Source organism: Quercus lobata, chromosome 12 (assembly GCF_001633185.2).
Source record: "Quercus lobata isolate SW786 chromosome 12, ValleyOak3.0 Primary Assembly, whole genome shotgun sequence".
NCBI lineage: Eukaryota > Viridiplantae > Streptophyta > Magnoliopsida > Fagales > Fagaceae > Quercus > Quercus lobata.
The window spans coordinates 42,428,748-42,449,068 of NC_044915.1; the positions used below are offsets into that span (position 1 = coordinate 42,428,748).

The 20,321-nt window shown below is 41.8% G+C and overlaps 1 protein-coding gene and 1 pseudogene across 1 annotated transcript; one reads left to right on the forward strand and one right to left on the reverse strand.

Moving 5' to 3' along the window:
* Positions 1–3,634: 3,634 nt before the first annotated feature.
* LOC115970686 lies at positions 3,635–18,406 on the forward strand (annotated as a pseudogene).
* On the reverse strand, positions 13,166–15,355 carry LOC115970034. Its single transcript, XM_031089694.1, has 3 exons — positions 14,748–15,355; positions 14,272–14,669; positions 13,166–14,203 (listed from the first exon to the last, which is right to left on the reverse strand). Exons 2-3 carry the CDS (start codon positions 14,665–14,667, stop codon positions 13,628–13,630), a joined length of 972 nt encoding a protein of 323 aa, XP_030945554.1. The 5' UTR covers positions 14,668–14,669; positions 14,748–15,355; the 3' UTR covers positions 13,166–13,627.
* Positions 18,407–20,321: the final 1,915 nt, after the last annotated feature.

Genomic DNA, 20,321 nt, shown 5'->3' on the forward strand with positions numbered 1-20,321 from the left:
ACACGTGTGCTGGCAATGTTATAGATGAACAAATCATAAAATGATCAGTTTCCATCTCCAACTTTTCGCCTAGTTAGTTGAGGCTATGGGTAGAGATAGTCCTAGGCCTTCTCCTAGTTGTATTTCTCCTGTTTTGTCTTGATTCTCTTGAATAAAGCATTTATTCAGCCAAAAAAAAAAAAAAACTCTAGTCAACTAAGCCTACTCAAGCTTCTTTTTGAATGCTTTCCCACAATAGATTCCATGAAAAAATTTACTTATGAAAAAAAAAAAAAAATCTACCTAAAAATTTTATATAAACCACGCCCAATCCCTTAAAAAAATTACACACACTTTAAACATGTATGCATCAATGTTATTAATTCTGTTCTGTTCTATTCTGGCCAGAATGGACGGAATTTCTTGTATCGGCATGAAAACCGGAACAAGAATACACTTTGTTCCACCTCGGCTCCAATTCCGACCCATTTCGGCCAATTTTGGGTAATTTCGACCAGAATGAATGAATTTTGTTCTCTTTTATCGTTACATGCACAGTAGTGGCTTCAGGACATATATTTAGGGAGGTCAATTAGAAGATACATTTTGGGTAAAAAAAGTGAGTCTTGCAGTCTATGTGATTTCTTTATTACAAAATTTTTCACAGTACATACTAGCAGGAGAATAAAAGATGAGAAGTGTTACATCTACAACATTTCACAACACTTTTCTAACAAATTTTAGATTATACATTTTTATTAGTTCTAATTTAAACTTATTACTGAAACTACTTTTTTCCCTATCAATAACAGTTAGTAACAATCAGTCACTTAAACGTTGTTCTGAGCGTATTATGAACATAGTGTTTCTCAAATAAGATAAACTATAAGTTCATTGCATATTGTTTATTAATATGGTGAAGATACTAATTATTATTGTTAAGATTAAATATTGGAAATCATCTATTGTTTGTAAATACAATCAACATATGAATTATTGTTGTTAAGTGAACTCTAAGCTAGATCTAAATATAATAAAATTTTATGTATTAGTTTATTTTAAATTTGTTAAGATCTAAATGATTTTTTTAAGATTTAAGATAAACAAATTTATATTTTTGTTATTAGGTTTACTATTTTTCCCTCTTATTTTAGATAAAATTGGTTTGTTTTGGGGTTTTTTTTTTTTTTTTTTTTTTTTTTTTAAAGACCAAGATGTTGTCAACATGATCATATTCAAGTTCATTTCAACTAGGCTTAAAAAAAAATTTAGATCCAAGGGGTTCAAAATTTATTTTAGTAGCCTCAAATAAAAAAAAAATAAAAAATTATATATAAACTTTCTTTTTGGCCCAGCTCAGGGAGTTCAACTCTGAACCCCCTGAATTGTACCTAGAGCCGCCCGTGTACATGCAGCAATGTTTTGATCTTCTGAGTTCCACCGTTTCTATTCTACCTCACGGCATCAAATATAATAGTAAAAAAAATTCTACAACAATGAGCAGAGAGAGAGAGAGAGGGGTAAAGAACAGAAAGTGACCTTTGATGATTCTTCTGAGGTGGATTACTCATGAAACTTCAACCTTCTCACATACTTGCATTTTGCACTTTGCAGCACAAAGCCACAAAGAGAGAGGCAGGGAGAGTAACCAGTTAAAATTTTAAAACACAGAGATTTGAGAAGAATTTGAAAGGATGAATACTTGTATTCCGGTGGAGGAGATGGAGTTACGTGGCGTAAGTGAAATGAATAAATGTGTATGCAATGTAACAGTGCCACGTTTTTGGCCATTATTGCAAATAGTTCGACGTGACCATCATCCTATGAAAGCCATGAAAAGTCTATGTGTTCAGAACTAGCTAAAGAAGGACCATCAGGTTGAATTTTGAAGCAGCAATTCGATAAGAAGCTTCATTTGGAGCTGTTATTTTGTAGAGGTGAACAAGGAAAGTTAGTCCATGCTTGATTGAGAATGTATGTTACTGTTGCTAGGCTTCAAGCATCTTTATCTTTTACGGGGATGAAAGAAATGTGCTTGATACAATCAATGTTGAATCTATGGAGGTACATTGGTCTTCAGTCTTCAAAAGCCATAGTAACTAGGTCCAATGGGCTGCTGCTTGTAACTTTAATTGGGCTTGTTCTCATCTCTTATTTGGGTTTCAGGGGGAGAGAGATGGACTAGGCCCATGAAACCTGAAATTTTGTTCATCTAATCAAATCTTTATTTAGGAGGGAAAAAAGAAGCATGATTTTTTTTTTTGGTTAAAAAAAAAAAAAGTAGAAAGGGCGATCAGTGTGACTTTTTTACCTAGGTATGACCATAGTAGCATCTTATCCGCTCCCAGACGAGACCCTATACTCCCGGTCTGTGAGAAATTCACTTATTGTTCTTTGGACCATTTGAGATGGAGATGGGATATAAGGAGCACTAACATACAGTTAGTTGTTGAGACTCGAATCCAAGTCCTGGGCGTGACCCATGTTTACTACATGCATAATGTATTAAATAAATTAAAAATATATCAGATATAAATATTCCTTCATGCCGCTAAAAGGTAATATAGTTCACACTTTGAAATTGAAGGTTTTTCGCATCCAGAAAGTTGTGATATCCCTCAGCTTGTGACTTAAATTTTATTTTGGCTAATGTAGATAATAAGCCGTAGTCCAAGCCCACAAAGATGCCTAGGCCACAACTACTACTACATTTAAAATACTTTTACAGCTAATTGATTGGCTCTTAAAGCATAATTCTCGTATAGAGCATTAGTATCAGGAAATGCCACTCTATTCTATTTTACCATCTCAAAATCCTACTTTATCAATTATACCATCTCATTTTACAATACTTCCAGCATCCCAAACTTTTATTTTCCTATTTTACTCATTAAAATAATATATCTACACAATAAAATAATATTTCTCCCAACCACCATAATTTATTCTTTATTTTTCCCAATCACCGTCACAATAAAATATTAGTTTTTTTTTTTTTAAGAATTGTACTACAGTGCAATTCTAACAGTGCAATTCTAAAGATAGAATTGCACTGTAGTATTATTGCAAAAAAATTTACAATACTTAACAATGGCATTTCCTGATGCAATATATTTTTGGACTTAAAATATCAAATATCCCTTACATTTGACATTAACATTCTCCAATGCTAATGTTCTAAGTACTATCAATCATAGGTCCAAAATTAAAAAGCTTCGCCCCAGTTTGCGACGGGAATTCCAGTGCTCTAAACATCTAGATCTAGGATTCTCCGCCCAACAATCAGACACGTACAAAATCTATGAGTTTTTATGTATTAACTTAATGCCCTTGAAAATCTCAAACTTCCACTTTTAACCCTTGAAATCACAAAAAGCTGTTACCCCAAAAGTACTTTACCAAGGACATTTCAGTAACTTCACAAATGCTGCACAATCTAATCTAGGACAAAATGTACATAATAAAAATATCACGTAGAAAAAGACGTGGTACAAGCCTAATACAGAAGGCATCAAAACCTCTCTCTCTCTCTCTCTCTCTCTCTCTATATATATATATATATATATATACATATAAAAGCATTCATTTCCTTCACTTCCACCACCTCATTCATCATCATTTTGTGCTCGAACCACTGTGTGGCAGACCCAACAAAATGGCTATCGCGCTCCTGGCTAACCTGGCGCCCGACCAAACAAGCCCTATCTGGTTGAACAAGGGTGACTACGCGTGGCAGCTCACCACCACCACTTTGGTGGGCTTACAGAGTGTTCCGGGCCTTGTTATCCTCCACGGTAGCATAGTAAAAAAGAAATGGGCTGTGAACTCGGCCTTCATGGCCCTTTACGCCTTTGCGGCCGTGCTTGTATGCTGGATGGGTTGGGGCTATCAAATGTCTTTTGGCAAGGCAGGCTTCCATTTTATAGGCCGGCCCAATGTTGCCTTGGATGAAAAGTTTCTTTTGGACCAAACTTTTATTGGGTACTTGCCAAATGCAACAATGGTTTATTTTCAATTTGTGTTTGCAGCTATCACATTGATTTTGATTGCTGGGGCATTGCTTGGGAGAATGAATTTTTATGCATGGATGTTGTTTGTGCCACTTGGCTTGCCCTTACACTATTTGTGCGTTTAGCATATGGTCTCCAAATGGATGGTTGACAAAAATGGGCATTATTGATTACTCTATAGGCTTTGTTATTCACCTATTTGCTGGGGTGACTGATTTCACTGCAGCTTACTGGGTAATTATTAATTATCACATAATTATTTATTATTTTTTTTAAAAAAAATTTCATAGTAACTTTAGAAAAACAACCTTTTTTTTACCATTGTTGTTGTGGCAAGCTGTGATTAAAAAAAACATCATTTTTATATGACCTTACCAATAACTACTTTTCTTAGCACAAATCCTAGTACACCACCATAAAAATTGTAAACAAGATTATAGACTTACTGATGTTTTTTTTTGGAGCGACCTATGTTGAAATCACATTAGGACAATCATTATGAAATGGATTTATAGGTTTTAAATTCTATTGCATCTAAAAAAAAAAAAGTACCAGTATTTGTGGTTGGTCCTATCTTTTCTAATATGATAAGTCGAAAACAAGTGGGGAATTCAAACCCATATTTTCTTGAAGGGAAAGAGAAAAACCAGACAGGAAAACTGAGTCATAGCGTCCGTTTGGTTTGCGCGTCCACATCCCTTGCGTTTGAGTTTTCAGCTTTTTTTTTTAACCAACACCTATTGCACTGTTTATGGGACATGAATAGTGCAATAAGACATATGAACAGTAACCAAAACTCAAACAGTAACTTTTTTATTATTTTCAGTTTTTAGCAAAATAAGCGGTATCCAAATGCACACTTAAAACTCTTGTGTAGAGACAATTATCATTTATCATAATTATTAGACAGCTTAGACTAGGTTTTTTTGGAATGTAATTTGAGTTAATAGATTTGCAACTGTGGTAACTCATCTTTTGCTAAGAGCATCTATAGCAGTGGAGCTAAAAATTTAGCTATTTGACACCACAAAAAGTTACTATATCTATTTTACCTAAACATATGCTACAGTAGTGGATCTATTTTAGCTTTCAACACAATAAAATAATATAAATATCACAATAAAATAAGATATCTACTACAATAAAATAATATTTTCACTATAATAAAATAATATTTCCACTACACATAATCATTGTATACAATTATCACAGCCACACACACAACCACAACCACCACCACCGCCACCACCACCACAGCTCACAACAAAGAAAAAAAAAAAAATCAACCAAGCCCACACCCATTAGACCCACCAGGCAACACCCACACCCACCCGAGCCACTATCACGAACACACCAATCTACACACAAACCTACCCACACAGACACTGTATTGAACCTAGGGACCCACTCACGAACCACACTGACCCACCACGACACACCAACCACACCACAATCCACCGACGTCGATGAATCCAACCAACGCCAACTATTCAACCACACCACAGCCCACTGATGTCGACGAACCCAGCCACCCATTGACGTCGATCTACCCACACAACCATAACCACCACCACACCACAGCCTACAGCAAGAGAGAGAAAAAAAAAAAAAAAAACCTAGTAAGGGCGAGATGGATTGGTGGCATGGGTCTGCGGCATGAGCCGATGGTGTGGGTTGGTAGCGTGGGAGTGGGTTGGCAGTGGTGAGAGGAAGTTGAGAGATAGAGGTGAGAGTTGAGAGTTCCGAACAATAAAGAAAAGGAAAAAAGAAGAAAAAAAAAACAAATAAATAATATTTTAATAGGAAGTGAGGATTAAAAAAAAAAAAATTAGCTTTTAGCTACAGTGCACGGTAGCAATGAAGCTAAAAAAAAATAGCTTTAACTCCATTGCTATATGGTTATTTTTTAGCTTCACTGCAACAGGTGTTCTAATATGTTCAGTTGAATTGTAAGCCCAACCTAGTTTCCCATTGTACATGAATGCTGCTGTCTCTTTTGATGCTTGTAACCTTTGTTTACAGATTAATGGAAGAACTTTGTCAGAGTAGAGAAGAAAAGGTTGCTATTTAAACTTTAAAGTTCATTTCCAAAGATAATTTGTTGAAAAAATCTTTATGTGTCAGGAAACTATGCAAAAAAAATAGACAAAAGACAAAAGGAAAAACAATTATATATCCCATCAAAAAAAAAAAAAAAACAATTATATATTAATAATAAATTATTGTGTCCAAAAAAAAATATATATATATATATATATATATATAAAATGAATGAAGAAGAAAGTCCGAATGACCAGGAAAAAAATGAAATGATGCAGGTGGGGCCAAGGGCAGTAAAGGATAGAGAGAGGTTCCCACCAAACAACGTAATTCTGATGCTGACAGGGGCACTGGATTCAACGGTGGAGATCCTTATACTGTTAGCGTAGACGCATCTCTGGCCGTCCTTAACACACACGTCTGTACGGCCACTAGCTTTGCTCACTTGGCTCCTTCTTTGATATTCTTTTCTTTGGAAAACCTTCTGTGATTGGTGCCACACAGGGCATGATCCCTGGTTTAGTCTGCATCACCCCAGCTGCAGGTACTATCTAATTTTCTTTCTTTATACATTTCACATTCTGATGAGGATAAAAGGAGAGCTTAAACCACACGGACATAAAGCCGACGGTTTAATACTTTTTCTTTGGGCGTAGCAGACGGTGCTTATGCTGACGGTCATAGTATCAGCTGACTCCGTGGTTGACGACTCAAATGCTGACGGTATAACAAAGGTGACGGAGGAAAATTGAGGCTGACGGATCGGGCACAAGTTTACTTGCTTTCCACGCTAGATAATATTTAAAGGATCCCCATAAGGAAAAGATCCCGTAAAATACGCTCAAAAGGACTCCTATAAGGAAAGGACTTCTACTCCAAGGTAAAGAGGTCAACCTTCTACTAGTATAAAAGCCCAAGCATCCTCACAAACTAAGGTACGCATAATTTACCCTCTCTAGCACTCTAGAGCAGTGAGAATAGTTCTAACTTGACCTTCGGAGGGTGTTTGGCCGGTACCACACCGGTACTCTCTGCTAGGTTCTTCCTTTTCGTTGTGCAGGTGCCGTTTGATCGTACGAGGAACGTGTGACTCACTGGTGATACTATTTTCGACATCATCAGTTGGCGCCGTCTGTGGGAACCGTAGCACGTTCTCGCTTCCTAGACAAAAGAGTTACATGGTACTCACTCGCTCAATGGCGACTACCAACGACGCTCAAGAAGAAGAAGCCCCTACGACTGCTCTTGAAAGACAGGTGAGGACACTCGCCGCTGCCGTAGAGCGCCTCACCAAACAAAATCACGACCTAGAAGAGCAACTGAGACAGAAGAATGCAGCCCCCAACAACCAAGGAGCAGATCAAGAGGGAACTAGCGCCGACAGGAGAAATCAGGAAGGCCCCCAGGCCAGCAACGCCCCGAGCAAACCAGAACGGCAGAACACGAGCATCCCCTCCCTCGCAGAGATTGCTCCGCCACTTGTTATCGCGGAGATGCAGGCCATGAAGGAACAAATGGAGGTCATGATGAATGCTCTCAAGGGACGAGTATCAAGCGACCTGGACGACCTTGTCAACCGAACTGACTCGCCGTTCACCGCCACCGTCAACTCCTACCCTTTACCAAGCAAATTCCGCATGCCACAGATAGACAGTTATGACGGGGTCAAGGACCCGCTGGACCACCTGGAGACCTTCAAGACCCTAATGCACCTTCAAGGAGTAGCGGACGCCATCATGTGTAGGGCCTTCCCTACAACACTGAAGGGCGCAGCGAGAATTTGGTTCAGCCGACTGGCACCAAACTCCATCGGCACCTTCAAAGAGCTCAGCGCTTAGTTTACCGCACACTTCATTGGAGGCCATCGATACAAGAAGTCTACAGCGTGCTTGATGAGCATGAAACAGCGAGAAGATGAAACTTTAAGGGCTTACATCTCCCGCTTCAACAAAGAGGCACTCTCAGTCGATGAAGCCGACGATAAGATCCTTGTTGCGGCATTCACGAATGGCTTGAAGAAGGGAAAGTTTTTGTTTTCCCTATACAAAAACGACCCTAAGACCATGTCGGAAGTGCTTTACCGCGCCACGAAGTATATGAACGCTGAAGATGCCCTATTAGCTCGGGAAGAGAAGCCCAGGAAAAGAGAACGACAAGAAGACAATCGGCAAGACCAAGGCCGCAAGAAGACAAGAACAGGAGACCGGAGGGAAGAAAGACGCCCTAGACCAATGGGGGGAAGGTTCACAAGCTTCACTCCGCTAACAGCCCCGGTGGATCAAGTCCTTATGCAAATCAAGGACGAAGAGGCTCTGACGTTCCCAGGAAAACTGAAAAGCGACCCTTCCAGGGATAAGTATTGCCGTTTCCACCGCGACCACGGCCACGACACGGCTGATTGCTATGACCTCAAGCAGCAGATTGAGGCCCTTATCAGACAAGGAAAGCTGCAGAGATTCGTTAGCAAGGAGAGAGCGGATCCCCCCGCACAAGACCAGCACCCCCGACGGGACAATGAGCGACCGAGGCCTCCGATCGGGGATATCAGGATGATCGTAGGAGGAACGGCTGCCGCCGGGTCATCCAAGAAAGCCCGCAAGACCTATCTTCGGATGGTACAAAATGTTCAGCTGACGGGAGTCGTGCCGAAGATAGCACGGAGAGAAGGTCCCATAATCGGATTCTCAGAGGAAGACGCGCAACGCCCTCACCATCCACATGACGATGCGCTCGTCGTCAGCCTGCGTGTGGGGGACTACAACATGCACCGGGTGCTGGTCGACAATGGCAGTTCAGCGGATATTCTATACTATACAGCGTTCCAGCAGATGAGGATCGACAGAGAGCGGTTGATCCCAACCAACGCCCCGCTTGTTGGCTTCGGCGGGAGCCGGGTATTCCCATTAGGCGCAGTCACATTATCCGTCATTGTAGGCGACTACCCTCGACAAATAGCCAGGGACGTGACATTCTTGGTGGTCGATTGCTCATCAGCCTACAACGCTATCCTCGGGCGACCCACGCTCAACTCATGGAAAGCAGTAACCTCCACCTATCACCTAATGATCAAGTTCCCGACTGATTACGGAGTAGGCGAACTGCGCGGGAGTCAGATGGCCGCACGCGAATGCTACATAGCCATGATGGAAATGGAGGATCAGGTTCAGGCTTTAAGCATAGAAGAGCGCCGGACGGTAACAGAGCCGGTCGAGAAGTTGGAAGAGATACCCCTTGACAATTCCGATCCTAGTCGAACGACCAAAATTGGAACGCTCGCTAACACCACGATCCGTCAGGAGCTCGTAACCTTCCTCAGACGCAATCGGGACGTATTCGCGTGGGATCATGAAGATATGCCGGGAATAGATCCTTCAGTCATGGTGTATAGGTTGAACGTATCGCCCGCCTTTCCACCTATCAGACAGAAGAAAAGAGTGTTTGCCCCCGAGCGAGACCGAGCCATAGCAGAAGAAGTCAGAAAGTTACGGGAAGCAAGTTTTATTAGAGAAGTATACTATCCCGACTGGTTAGCAAATGTGGTGATGGTCAAGAAGGCGAGCGGGAAATGGCGGATGTGCGTGGACTTCACCGATCTCAATAAGGCCTGCCCCAAGGATAGCTACCCCCTCCCGAGGGTCGATATCCTAGTAGACTCCACGGCTCGACACCAGCTGCTGAGCTTTATGGACGCCTTCTCGGGGTACAACCAAATCCGAATGCATGAAGCCGACCAAGAGAAAACGTCGTTCGTAACCAGCCAAGGCCTCTTCTGTTACAAGGTGATGCCCTTCGGCCTAAAAAACGCAGGCGCAACGTACCAGAGACTCATGAACAAAATGTTCGCGCAGCAGATTGGGAGGAATGTCCAAGTCTATGTGGACGACATGTTGGTGAAAAGCCGAAAGGAGGAAGATCATCTAGGAGATCTCAAAGAAACATTCGACACACTTCGCTCCTACAATATGAAGCTCAATCCAGGAAAGTGTGCCTTTGGAGTAACGGCAGGAAAATTCTTAGGATTCATGGTGTCTCAGAGGGGCATCGAAGCAAATCCGGACAAGATCCAGGCCATCCTGGATATGGCACCACCAAGAAATGTGAAGGAGGTACAAAGCCTCAACGGAAAGATAGCGGCACTAAACAGGTTCGTGTCAAGGGCTACGGACAAGTGTTTACCCTTCTTCCGAACATTGAAGAAGTCCTTCGAGTGGACTGACGAATGCCAGCAAGCGTTCGAAGAACTGAAGGTTTACCTTTCCTCCCCACCATTACTAAGCCCGTCGCAGCCAGGAGAAGAGCTTTTTCTCTATCTAGCCGTCTCCCCCGCGGCAGTTAGCGCGGCCCTGATCAGAGAAGAGGAGAAAGTACAAAAGCCCGTGTACTACGCAAGCCGAGCGCTTCATGGGGCCGAAGAAAGATACCCGCCCATGGAAAAACTTGCCCTGGCATTGATCACGGCGGCCCGCAAGCTCAAACCGTACTTCCAAGCCCACACGGTGAACGTTTTGACCGATAAGCCTTTAAGGCGAGCAATGAGCAGTCCCGAGGCTGCGGGACGATTGGCATTATGGGCTATAGAACTGAGCGAATTTGATATTCAGTACCGCCCGCGGACTGCCATCAAGGGACAGGTCGTCGCCGACTTTATAGCTGAGTTCACTCATGATGAAGACAAGGAAGCAGCAGAGTCCCCTCAATGGAGTATATATACGGACGGGTCATCCAACAGGCAAGCCGCAGGGGCCGGCATTGTGCTATTATCGCCCGAAGGGGACACCATCGAATGTATGGTCCGTCTCGACTTCCCTGCCACCAACAATGAATCAGAGTATGAGGCTCTGATAGCAGGGCTCGACCTCGCCAAAGCAGCAGGAGCCGCGAGGGTAGTCATCTACTGCGATTCACAGGTCGTCACTAACCAAATCAATGGAGACTATGAGTGCAAGGGCGAAAAGATGAAGAAGTACCTTGGTGAAGTAAAAGCGAGAGTGGCTGACCTAGAAGCTAAAGTTGTCCAAATCCCTAGAGAAGAAAACGAGCGGGCCGATCGCCTAGCGAAAGCCGCCTCAGCAGAACAAATGGTCATCCCTGGTAATGTACTCTCCTTCATACAGCTTTCTCCGCTAATAGACCTCAGCAACATGCAGGAAATATGCTCCGACAAAAGCTGGACGACGCCGTTAGTTTCATACTTGAGGGACGGGGTCTTACCAGACGAAAAGGAAGCCGCAAGAAGACTTAAGGTCCAGGCAGCGAGGTTCGTCTTGATAAAAGATGTCCTTTACAAAAGAGGTTTCTCCCGACCATATCTAAGATGCTTGGGTGTGGAAGAGGCAGACTATGTCATGAGAGAGGTGCATGAAGGAATCTGCGGAAACCACTCAGGGACCAAATCGTTGGTACACAAGCTTGTGCGAGCAGGATACTATTGGCCCACTATGCAGAAGGACGCCGAAGCCTATGTCAGGGCCTGCGACAAGTGCCAAAGGTTCAGCAACATTATTAGGCAACCAACCGAAGAGCTGACCCCAATGACGGCCCCATGGCCGTTCGCACAGTGGGGCTTAGATATCATGGGACCCTTCCCTACAGCAGCACGACAGCTAAAGTTCCTGGTGGTAGGCATCGACTATTTCACAAAATGGGTGGAAGCTGAAGCATTGGCCACAATCACGGAGAAAAACGTACGAAGCTTTGTTTGGAGATGTATCATATGCAGGTTTGGCATTCCTAGAGTCTTCGTCTCGGACAACGGACGGCAATTCGACAACGACCCCTTTCGAGATTTCTGCTCACAACTAGGAATAAAGAACCACTATTCCTCCCCCGCCCACCCTCAGGCTAATGGCCAAGTCGAAGTAACGAACCGATCCTTGCTCAAAATTATCAAGACCCGGCTCGAGGGGGCAAAGGGTATATGGCCCGATGAATTGCCAAGCATATTATGGGCTTACAGGACGACAGCAAGGACACCCACAGGAGAAACACCATTCCGACTGACATATGGAAATGAAGCGGTCATTCCAGCAGAAGTTGGGCTCACAAGCTACAGGGTGCACAACCACGACGAAAACAAAAATGATGAGGCCATGCGACTACAGCTGGACCTAATAGACGAAATCAGGGCAATAGCAGAACAAAGGCTCGCTCGATACCAGGACCGTATGGCTAAACACTACAACTCTCGGGTTCGACACAGGGACTTCCAGGTTGGAGACCTTGTTCTTAGAAAGGTCATGGGCGCCGCTAGGGACCCTACCCAAGGGAAACTCGGCCCCAATTGGGAAGGACCCTACAGAGTTACGTCGTGGCTAAGGAAAGGCACATACCATCTAGAGACATTGGAAGGAAAGAAACTGCCGCACCCGTGGAACACCGAGCACCTACGAAGATACTACCAGTAGGAGCGACAGCACAAAGTTCAATTTTTTATTTTACATTCCAGCAAGACTTTAGTCTCACTCCTCATAACTATCATTTACTTTAATCTTTTGCAACAATTCTTCTTTTTAGCCCAAGGGGCAGGATTTGGTTTTAATTACTTTCATTTGAATGCATGACAATAAGAGGAGTTTTTCAGAAATTACTGAAGTGTATTTCTTCTACGGTCTACTAGGTTCGCGGCCAAAACCGCTAAGTCCATAACATACGGACCAAAAAGACGTCAAAGACATCAAGGCTAAGGCCGACGGTCCAAAAGATGAAACAATCATCGTATGGACGAAGTCCTAAAAAACTAAGGACTAATGAAGGTGTTAAATACACCAAAGCTTAAAAAGCTGACGAACCAAAAAAGATGTCAGAGACATCAAGGCTAAGGCCAACGGTCCGGGAAATCTAAAAAACCGACGGTCCAAAAGATGAAACAATCATCAAATGGACGAAGTCCTAAAAAACTAAGGACTAATGAAGGTGTTAAATACACCAAAGCTTAAAAAGCTGACGGGCCAAAAAAGATGTCAGAGAAATCAAGTCTAAGGCCAACGGTCCGGGAAATCTAATAAGCCGACGGTCCAAAAGATGAAGCGATCATCAAATGGACGAAGTCCTAAAAAACTAAGGACTAATGAAGGTGTTAGATACACCAGGCTTAAAAAGCTGACGGTCTAGTGGATGAAAATATCATCATATGGACCAGGACTTAAAAAACTGACGGACTAATAAAGGTGTCAAAAACGTCAAGGCTAAGGCCAAGAAAACAACGGTCCGGAAAAACCAAAATTAAAAAAGTCACGGTCCAACAAAGTCAACAATCCAATAGATGAAAATATCATCATATGGACCAGGTCCTAAAACTAACGGACCTATAAGGCAGACGGTCCAATAGATGACGGTCTAACGAAAAAGTAAGACCCTACTTACAAACGTGGTTCTCAAACCAACAAGCCCGTAGAAATGATAAAAAGGGGCTAAAAAATCAAAAAAATAACGATCTCATCAAATAAATGGGGCCATAAGAAATTAGAATCAGTATACATGTTCAAAGCGACGAATTCCAAGTGCCATAAAAAGGGGCAAATAGAGTTACAGGTAAAAAGCCCAATAAACAAAAGGACATTTAAAAACATTGTTCAAAAATTACAATAGAAAAGCTATGGTTAAATGGCAGGAACATCCTTGGAGACCCCGTCAGCTTTATCCTTGGCAATTTGTGCCGCATCTGAAGACTCGGCAGGAATAGTGACGGCTGGCTGAGCCAAAATAACTCCGGCATCATTAAGCAAAGAGTCCAAACTAATAGGTCCGTCACCTTTGTCAGCAACAGTTTCACGAGCAGGAGTCATCGGCACGGAGGCGTCCATGGTAATTCCGGATAGATCCAACTCTGGATAAGCTGACGCTACCTGCCTCAGACAATCGTCGAAACCTGTGCCGTAATAATCAGCGCAGGAGTCAATAAATGACTGGGTTGTCTTGAATTTTTGGACCGCATCAGTCCCAGCCGTCTCTACTTGTGCACGTAAGGATGAAACCTCCTCCTCAAGCTTCTTCTGCTGACCCTCAGCCTCTCCCAACTTCTCCTTTACATCCTTCAGCTCTGAGTTTAAGAGACGGACGGCCTCCTTATATTGCGCTTGCTGATCCATCAGATTGGCGTTATGCCTCCTAACCCGAGAAACGACGCCTTCTTTGGCCACGCACCGGTCTTGAAGTGCTTTTACACGAACCAAGGCCTGAAGGAAGTACAACCGTCAGCCATAAAGCAAGGCAAACATTAAATTAATCAAAGTAAAAAGCATACCCGTGCTATGTCAAAGAAAGCTGACGCCCCCAGGTCTTCCGTCCCTAGCTGAGCACAAGGGTCAAGATCCGTCTGTTTTATGAGGGATTCTACCCCCTCAACAGCATAATCCTTGTGGGTCAGCAAGCAACGGGGTCCCTCAATGACGGGACCAGAAGAGGTCATCACTCCTTTCCCAGCACCGTGACCAGACTTGGGAGGCGACTTCGTGGAAGGCACATCCCCTGCACTGACAGCTACCTTCTTAGAAGGAGGATCGTCCTTTCCGTCAGCCTTCCTCTTAACTGAACTCTTCAAAGAGGAATGAGGGGTTGACGCTCCTTCTTTTCCCTTAGCTTTCTCCTCCTCCTTCTTACGGGCAGCAGCGGCCCTCACCCTTTGCTTCGCAGCTTCCATCTCTACACAAAATAAATTGACGGATCAGTAATAGCCGACGAAAGAAATAAACCGACGGGTCATGTAAGGCTTCGACTTACGTTTACGAGAAAATTCTTCCAACTTCCGAGCTTCAACCGTCGGCTCTGGACCCCCACAATACAAATGGAGGGTGTCTAGGGTGATCAAGTCCCTACACTTCCGTTGCTCAAGCGATATGCCAAGTATCCGACGGATAAATTCCCTTTGTTCGTCAGATATCTCCGGGCGAGCACTAGCTGAAATAAAAGGGAATAGACGGTGTTAAAGGAGACGGACTCAAGAAAACTCCCTGATAAATGAAAAGAGACGGTAAGAAGAAAGACAAGGGGGCAACCTGACTCCCTAATATAGGCCCAAGTGTTATCAAAATAACCGCCAGGCAGTGTATCCCACTCACCTGGACGGCACACCCAATCCGTCCCTTTAACAAAGAAAAATCTATTCTTCCAATTTCTATTGGAGTCTGGCATATCAAACACTAATCTTAAGCTCTTCTCACGTGGAGCAAAATGGTAAGTCCCCTTGGCAGATACTTTATGCTGGGGTCTGTAGCAATAAAAGAACTCGTCTAGCGAAAGCTGACGGTTCCCCCCACTCAAGCGACCCCAAAGGATCTCAGCACCAATAAAAATCCTCCAGGCATTCGGAGCAATTTGGCTGACGGACAATCCCAAGAAATCCGCTAGACGGTGTAAAGCCGTCAGTGGTAATCTAAGGCCAGCAGCGAACATGGCATCGTACATCCCCACATCAGCAGTCCTCCCTGTATAACACTTCTCATTTTTTCTAGGGAGACGGATAGGAATGTGGTCTGGGATTTGGAAACGGGTACGCAACTCGTTAAAAACTCTGTTGCTCATCTTTGGAAGGAATTTATTGACGGCCCACTCCTCCGGGAGGATGAAGGGACGGTTACCTCCAGAACTCCCTGAAGTTCCATCACAGGACTCGTCGTCACCTTCATCCTCATTTCCGTCACTACTAACCTCGTTACCCTCGTCCCTACTCCCGTCACTATCCGACTCCTCGTCGCCTTCATCCCCGTTCCCGTCCACACAAATTTCCTCGTCTCTCCTCTCGACCTCAACCTCACTTAACACTTTATCCCTAACTTCCTCAACTTGGCCTTCTACATCAATACTAAGGGACTGGGCTGACGTTTCCTTTCCTGACGATTCAGAAAAGCCGTCGGACTCTTGACCTGAGCCAAAGAATTCGTCGTAGCCCGCTCCATCGAGGACTGACGACTGATCACTCGACGCGTCACTCGACATCTGACTACCTACAAGTGACGGATATGCTCTAAGTTCCTAGACTGACTTTGTTTTTTCAGGAAAAAATAAAAAAGGGAGAAAAAAGCGAAGAGAAGGAAAGAAGAACTTACAGGTGAAGCAGATCTTGAATGGATGGAACGACCTTGAAAGTGATGGTGTTGATAACAGCTGACGGATCAAATTGGAAGTAAGGGTGACGGATTCTCTCTTGAAAAACCAGCGAGGTTGAAATGATGAAATGAGTGAAGGGGCGTGGTATTTATACAAGAGAGAAAACGCACGGAAGACGAGGCGACGCCCGCGCCCAGAAACGAGGCCAACGAATGAATGCCACGTGACCTTGCATTTAATAGATCGAAGATCGAGGAGTCGTTCATATTTGATTTTTCCCTAGTCATCTTCTAACTCCACATGCTGACGGTCTTATTCGTCGAACATGTAGAGTAGGGGGCAACTGATGAGGATAAAAGGAGAGCTTAAACCACACGGACATAAAGCCGACGGTTTAATACTTTTTCTTTGGGCGTAGCAGACGGTGCTTATGCTGACGGTCATAGTATCAGCTGACTCGTGGTTGACGACTCAAATGCTGACGGTATAACAAAGGTGACGGAGGAAAATTGAGGCTGACGGACCGGGCACAAGTTTACTTGCTTTCCACGCTAGATAATATTTAAAGGATCCCCATAAGGAAAAGATCCCGTAAAATACGCTCAAAAGGACTCCTATAAGGAAAGGACTTCTACTCCAAGGTAAAGAGGTCAACCTTCTACTAGTATAAAAGCCCAAGCATCCTCACAAACTAAGGTACGCATAATTTACCCTCTCTAGCACTCTAGAGCAGTGAGAATAGTTCTAACTTGACCTTCGGAGGGTGTTTGGCCGGTACCACACCGGTACTCTCTGCTAGGTTCTTCCTTTTCGTTGTGCAGGTGCCGTTTGATCGTACGAGGAACGTGTGACTCACTGGTGATACTATTTTCGGCATCATCACATTCCACAGTAGCCTCGTAGGATTCCTATAATTTTTCAACAAAGTAATAGTATCAATAAATGAAATCCATGCAACAACGAGTAAATTTTTATATGTTTTTAGCATTCCTCTTTTTTCTTTTCGAGTACCCTAAAAGTAGTCGTCAAGGTAGAATTTTTAATGTAGCAAAATCGTTTTTTTTTTTTTTTTTTAAGTAAAGTCACTTTTAATAGTTGTTAAATTTCTTCTTCCATGTAGATATGACTTATTTTATTCTCTTTAACGATGGGGCTGATATTATAAACAAAATGGTAAAAAGATTTGCAAATTGTGCACTTACCAAGGTTATAATTCTCGAGTAGGAATAAACATAAGAGGAGCAAATATAGTCTTATTGTGTGTCAACATCTCAATATTTATACTAGCAATGATGCATAGACAGTAGAACCAAGTTTTGGACAATGTAATGTCTTCTCTCACCCGGACTAGTTCACTTTGCTTTAACCTTCCTTGCTACTGTTTAGTGTTTTGTTGATTTTGATAATTCAGTGGACGTTAGTCTCAACTTGTACCTAACACTTTGTTGGCTGAGTTTAGAATCTTCTTTATATATAAATGTTATATATTCTAGTTGTACATAGTGGAATCCTAGTATAAACAAGTTTGGACAAGATAATAGAATGGTCTTTTCTTTTGGGCCCTCAGTCCATATATGATTCTCTTTTTTGAACCAGCTTGAGATGTTGTTACATTCTCAGTTATTATGTACCTAACTCAATAATTTTGTACAGGAGTGGTGCAAGGTTGGGCAGCCATTATAATGGGAATCATGTCAGGAAGCATTCCATGGTACACCATGATGGTCCTCCACAAAAGAATTGGGCTCCTAAAATAAGTAGATGACACAATGGCAGTTTTCCACACACATGCTGTGGCTGGAAGCCTAGGTGGCATTCTCGCAGGCGTGTTTGCTGAGCCTAAGCTCTGCCGCCTCTTCTACTTAGTAGATGATTGGGAACATTATGTAGGTTTTTTCTATGGTCTTCATGATGGCAACCCCAGATCTGGGGTCAAGCAATTGTGTATTCACTATTCAACTCTTAGGAATTGTGTTTGTAGTTGTACTCAATATTGTTACAACTAGCATAATTTGTAATGTGGTTGGTTTAGTGGTTCCACTTAGACTGTCTGAGGAAGAGTCGCAAACTGGGGATGATGCAATTCATGGAGAGGAAGCCTATGCATTGTGGTGGTGAGAAGGAGAGGTTTGCGAATTCTAAGCTTAACTTAACCTATGGTGACAATTTCCCTACAAAAGGTGAAGTTCAAATGACTTGACTTGCCTTCTGCACTGCTTGTTTAATGAGAAAAATGTGGGGAAAGGATAGGGCTTTGAGGCTGTGATGGGAGTGTGGAAAAAAGTTTCTTCTGCCTTCTTTTTCTTTTATTTTGTTTTTTGTTTTTTTTTTTTTTGGTAATTTATGGGAGAATTATTGACATGGGTTTGGCAAAAAAATGACTTTTATGTAGTCATCTTTGTAATAAGATCATTATTGACATGGACTCAAAATAAAATGTCTCTATACTCAAGATGCAAGGCTTTTATCAATGCATTAAACTAGACAAATCAGAAGAATGAATATGTGATCAAGTTTAGACGTGTTACATCGGTGTCACATTTAGCAATACAATACACTCAAGAGGGGCAAGTCAAGAGCAACTTGGCCAGAGTGTGGTCATTGTACTTGTCCTGGTCAGACTCATTTCATCCATCCATTTAATGTCTCGACTTGGTCTGCTTAGATTGTAATAAGAAAAGTCCAAATATATTATTGGGTATGTAACATGCGATGGGAAGGACAGTTATATTATTCCCTAGCAGCATACATTCAACATTTGGATATATATATTCTATTTCTTCTCTTTGCTGAATCATTTTCTAATGTAAAGTGAATGAAAACTATGTTTGTTAATTTATTTCCCCAAAACATGTGGCAGTGACAATGATTAATAAAATGGGAGTTGTGATTGCTTTGGGCACTTTGATTGAAGGGTATTAGTTGTGGTAGGCCAATCTGGACCCAGAAATAACTTTTGAATAGAGGGGATTGAGATTTTTTTATAAGAATATTTTTTTTTCTTGGATGAATGATTAGAGGGGCATGAGTATTAATATTAACACTGGAGATGTTCATATGGAAAGAATAGAAAGGAAGCAATGACTAGTGAAAGGCACTCTGATAGTGGGAATGAAATAACATTAAAAAGGCACTTTCTGTACAAAAAACGGCATCCTTGTGTTTGCCAGTTGCCACCACTAGAGAAAGTGGATGACATTTTGATTTACAACATTTTCCAGAAATCTAAAACAAAAAGGGTGGCATGACAAGAGTACTTATAGTGTTTTTTTTTTTTTTTTTCAATGGCTAGTAAGTAGTGAGAGTTCCAGTAAGTAATTATTCTTCTTTTGCCGAGTAAGTTGAAGGAGATGATTAGATGAATAGATGAACTACTCGTTAATCTCTCTAATCCTAATGAATGTCAAATAACTCATCCTTTCCTTTAAACTATCAATTCTTGATCTAATTAAGTAAAACTTAATTACAAGGTTCTAATACGATACAGAGCTCTCTTGTGTTAGTTGGCAGAGGATTTCTCTCTTCCTAATCGGACATGTAAAAGTCAAGTTGCGGGTTAATCCTCAACTTGACTGCCACTAATTGGCGTGTTACTTGAGAATTATCAAGTAAATGACAATTCATTCCCTTGAAGTTGAAGTTTGTAGATGAATGACATTCTTTCTCTTGAGGAATGTATAGTTAATAGTAGTTTTTTAACAATGAAATATTTATACAAACTTAGAGGGAGAGTTTCTTTCCATAAAACATTGGAAGGTACATGTGGCTTCAAGAGAAGTCAAGGGAGATTGGTGTAATTTACATTATAAAGTATAATTGAAAAGGGAAGGTTGATAAGAAAAACGATTTTTTAAGGCAACTGAGATGGTATATTATAAATGGTGTATAATAAAAATATGATCATTAGTAAATTTATATGAAAGTGATATCGAATCAATTAAAACTAATTACTTTAATAAATGTAATGAAAATTTTTGTGTTTTTTCTTTTTTTAAAAACATTTCATTTTTTACCACTCTGAAGAGGTGACAGGATGGAAACAAGTTTTACTTATTCTGTCTCATCTAGAATGTTTGTGTGTATATGGAAATATAATCTATTTATTAATATACAATATAATTTTTTTTATTCTATTTATAATTTATATATATATATATATATATTCTACTATCTTCCCCAAAACATTTGTTATTCTCTCTACCACTCTCATAACTCTCTCTCTCTCATTTATTTTTCATCTCTACCTTA

Excerpts from the sequence above, each read along its gene's own strand:
- LOC115970034 (XM_031089694.1), bottom strand. The coding sequence starts at position 14,667 with ATGGAAGCTGCGAAGCAAAGGGTGAGGGCCGCTGCTGCCCGTAAGAAG. Across the intron at positions 14,204-14,271 it reads CTTTCTTTGACATAGCACGG|GCCTTGGTTCGTGTAAAAGC; the intron begins GTATGCTTTTTA and ends TACTTCCTTCAG.